The following is a 3,532-nucleotide window of genomic DNA, read 5'->3' as shown; positions in this document are numbered from 1 at the left end:
AACATTATTTTAATAACAACCGCAAAATTTTAATTAGTTTTTAATAATTCAAACCCACACCCTAAATAAAGAAGCATGCAAATAAAACAAATACTAAAATAACTAACACACATTAATTAAACATAAAGTTGAAAATTATTAATTAATTAATTTATATACATACGACTTTCCGCATTATTATTTTACTATTTTTGTCATAAAGTAACCCCATTTAGGTCTTAGGATCCAAAATAAAATTTAAAAAGAAAAAAGTACAAAAGCCCTCACACAATTTTACAACTTTTCCTGCTCGGCCACAGACAAAACCCACATGACCGCCACCACGATCACCACCCATGTGCTTTTTAACCTTCTTCCCATTTTACCCCTCGTGGGCCCACATTTTTACATCACACTACATGCATTGGGGTTCTCATCACTAAACATTTGTGGGGCTGGCGGGTACTCATACGACCACGCGGTGTGTCTCAGCGGTTGGAATTGGTAATGTTGCGGGTGGTAAAGATAGAATTCGTTTTTACGCAACTCTAACACCTTTGCATCATCACCATCGCCTGTTGGACCGTCAGGTTTTGCTTCTTCTTTACCCGCGTCGTCCTTTTTCTCCTCCTTTTCCTTATCTTTCTCCTTTTCTTTTCCCTCATTGCCGTCGTCGGCTTTTTTCTCTTCCGTTTTTTCACCTTCGTCTTCTTTTTCTTCTTTGCCACCCTTGTTGTCCTCTTTTTCTGGCTCGGGGTCTTGTTTCACTATGACGGCCTTCTTTCCTGTGCGCTTGTGCACGTAATCAACCAACTGCGCCGCCGCAAACGTCCCTTTAACAGATACTTGTGAGGCTTTTAGATCCGGGTCTACACTTTCCACCCCTGATTATACCCACAAAAATTCAAATTGCTATTACTAAAGTTTTATTTAAAAATTAAAAATTTACAACTATTAATATTAAATAATATTAAATGGATTGCTGCTTTGCTAGGTTGTTGGGATTTTCTTGGAATATTTTGACAAATATTAAATGGATAGTTTCAAATTAATGAAATTGATTTGATGGATGCAAAACGGATCTGAATCTTGTAAAATCTGATTAATAATAATAATAAGATTATACAATTTGGTGGTAAAAAGTGAAATAAATTAAAACAAGTGACACACCTTTCATTCTTAGAATCTTTTTTCTGATTTCTTGAGCACAAGCTTCACAATGCATATTCACTCTCAGGACCACTGTAATCACCTGAGGTGGCTGTTAAAACATCATAATAAACAAGTAAATATCCCTTGATAAAAAATTTAACCTAAGCAACTTTAATTATTACTGCCAAAACTCGCCTCGGCACCCTACCGATCGAGGGCGAGTACTTGGCGCCTAGACCGATTTTTAGAACACTAATTATTAGTAATTAATATGATAATTAAAAGGGAATAATAATTAACCTCTTCTTTCTTCTCTTCGGGTTTAGGCGGCTCTTTCTCTTTCGCTTTCGGCTCGGCTGCGGGCGGTTTTGGGATCGGAGAAAGAAGCTCAACTTGCCGGTGACTCTTCTTTTGAATCCTTTCAAGAACTTTAAGTGGATCTGCTTTTTCTCCTTTAACAATCACCTTATGAGTCTTGCAATCAGTTTGAATATCCTCCACTCCTATAATTAATTAATTCAAAAATATTATTATCATTATTTTCCACAAATAAATACAGTAATACTAATACTATTGATCATATTATCTACAAAATAAAGTTTTTTAAGCACCTAAAAGTTCTCTGTTCCACTCCTACAAAGTGCAAAGTAAATTTGTATCGTCTTTCAAAAGTGTAAATGGACAATAAGCTACGCTTGCTATATATTTTTTAAACAACAAAACAAGGTATTTTAAATACTACGCAAAGTAAATTTGTATTTCAAAAAATTATAATCCAAGAATACCGCCGTTAGCCTTTATTAAACAACAAAACAGGCTTTTAAAAACTACGTTCATAGATCTTAAAGTCATAACGATACGACCACGCAAGATATAAGAGACAAACCATCAAAGCCTCTGAGACACCGCCGAACTTTCCTAGCGCAACCTTCACAATGCATAAACACTCTCAACACAATCTCCGGCGGCGGCGGTGGCGCCGCCGGCGGTGCATCTTTAGCTTCCTCCGCCTTCTTCTCCTCAGGCTTTGCTTCTTCCTCCGGTTTCTTCTCCTCCGGCGGCTTTTCAACTTGCTAAAAAAAACAAAACCAAACCCATATCAAAACATGCAAAAAGATTCTACGTTATGAAACAAAAAACAAAAAGAAATCAAAAAACAACCTCCCCCATGTCACTTTTGTAACAAATCAAAAGAGTGGACACACGTTACAAAATATAATGGTGCGAGTACTAGTAGTAGCAAGTATTAATATAATAATATTAATGGAGTTGTGAGGTGGTATATATGATGATGATGAGCAAGAGTAGAGGACCCCTAGATCTAAAGAGGGTACTACTGATTTATTTATTATGTCATCATGAACTGACGTGGCTGTTTTATAGGTGCCACGTGAAATAGGGTTAGGGCTGTTTTGTAATGATACGACGTCGTATTGGGAGTGGTATATTTTGGAAAGCACTTGGGTACTTGTCTGTTGCTACAGTGGTATGGCCCGTACCGTTTTGTACACCGTCTGATGTGATAGTAATAATAGTATAGTCAATATTAGGGGTGGCAATCTTGACCAAACCATTACAAATAGGTCAATTTGTGTTGTTTTGAAAATTAAATAGGTTGGTTTGGGTTGAAGATTTTAACTAAATGGATAAAAATGGGTCATTTGAAATTTCATCTTGTAATTTTCGAGTCAAATTGGGTCGCCATGTTCAAAGAAATTGGTCGATGTGGGTAAGTGTCATAAGGAAATGCGGCAGATTTCGGATCGGAACGGGTTTGAGATTGGAACGGGTTCGGTTCAGGTTTTAAGCCAACATGAGTTTTCACACAGGATGAGTTGGGTTTTTGGTTTCTTTTTGGTCGATTCCGGACTCGTTTTTGGTTTTTGTTTCGTTTTTTTCCGTATTTTTAGTTTCATTTTTGTTCGAGTTTCAGTTTTTAGTTTCGTTTGATCAATTTTTTGATTTCGATTGATTTGGTTCGGTTTTGGCTTTTTGTTTCATTTCTGACGACTTTTCAGTTTCGGTTCAGTTTTTCGGCGGGTTTTTTATTTATTTATTTATTTATTATTTTTTTATGGAACAAGGACAACGAATGATACATTTTAGGTTTTTTTTTACTTTTTTTGTTTTTGATTTATATTTTCAGCTATGATTTTTTTATTATTATTTTTGAATATTTTTTTGATGGGTTTTTGTTCTTAATAGGAACTCTTTAGAAAAAAAATTCAAAAAAACTAATAAAAAATTCATAACTCAAAATATAAATAAAAAACAAAAAATCTAAAAATACCAAAATGTTTCCGCCGCTATTCTCGTTTAAAAAAAAACGAAACCCGTTTTGACTCGTTCCGACCCTAACCTATTATAACCCAAACCAAAACAACATTTTTTTTAGTTGACC

The 3,532-nt window shown here is 35.2% G+C and overlaps 1 protein-coding gene across 1 annotated transcript; it reads right to left on the bottom strand.

Annotated features, from left to right (window-relative positions):
• Window positions 1-225: 225 nt before the first annotated feature.
• LOC143551400 (heavy metal-associated isoprenylated plant protein 7-like) lies at window positions 226-2,302 on the bottom strand. Its single transcript, XM_077041851.1, has 5 exons — window positions 2,293-2,302; window positions 2,018-2,204; window positions 1,432-1,634; window positions 1,150-1,240; window positions 226-863 (listed from the first exon to the last, which is right to left on the bottom strand). The coding sequence occupies exons 1-5, from the start codon at window positions 2,299-2,301 to the stop codon at window positions 385-387; spliced, it is 969 nt and encodes a 322-aa protein (XP_076897966.1). The 5' UTR covers window position 2,302; the 3' UTR covers window positions 226-384.
• Window positions 2,303-3,532: the final 1,230 nt, after the last annotated feature.

The sequence above is a fragment of the Bidens hawaiensis genome, unplaced genomic scaffold (genome assembly GCF_021521415.1).
Source record: "Bidens hawaiensis isolate Kalapana, Puna unplaced genomic scaffold, B.hawaiensis_p1.1 tig00001016_1, whole genome shotgun sequence".
NCBI lineage: Eukaryota > Viridiplantae > Streptophyta > Magnoliopsida > Asterales > Asteraceae > Bidens > Bidens hawaiensis.
The sequence above is the reverse complement of the archived record's forward strand: the minus strand, read 5'-3'. Positions and strand labels throughout refer to the sequence as shown.

Coding starts and splice junctions, on each gene's coding strand:
- LOC143551400 (XM_077041851.1), bottom strand. Junction 1,635..2,017: donor GTGTCTCAGAGGCTTTGATG/GTTTGTCTCTTA, acceptor AATTAATTATAG/GAGTGGAGGATATTCAAACT. Junction 1,241..1,431: donor CCGAAGAGAAGAAAGAAGAG/GTTAATTATTAT, acceptor ATGTTTTAACAG/CCACCTCAGGTGATTACAGT.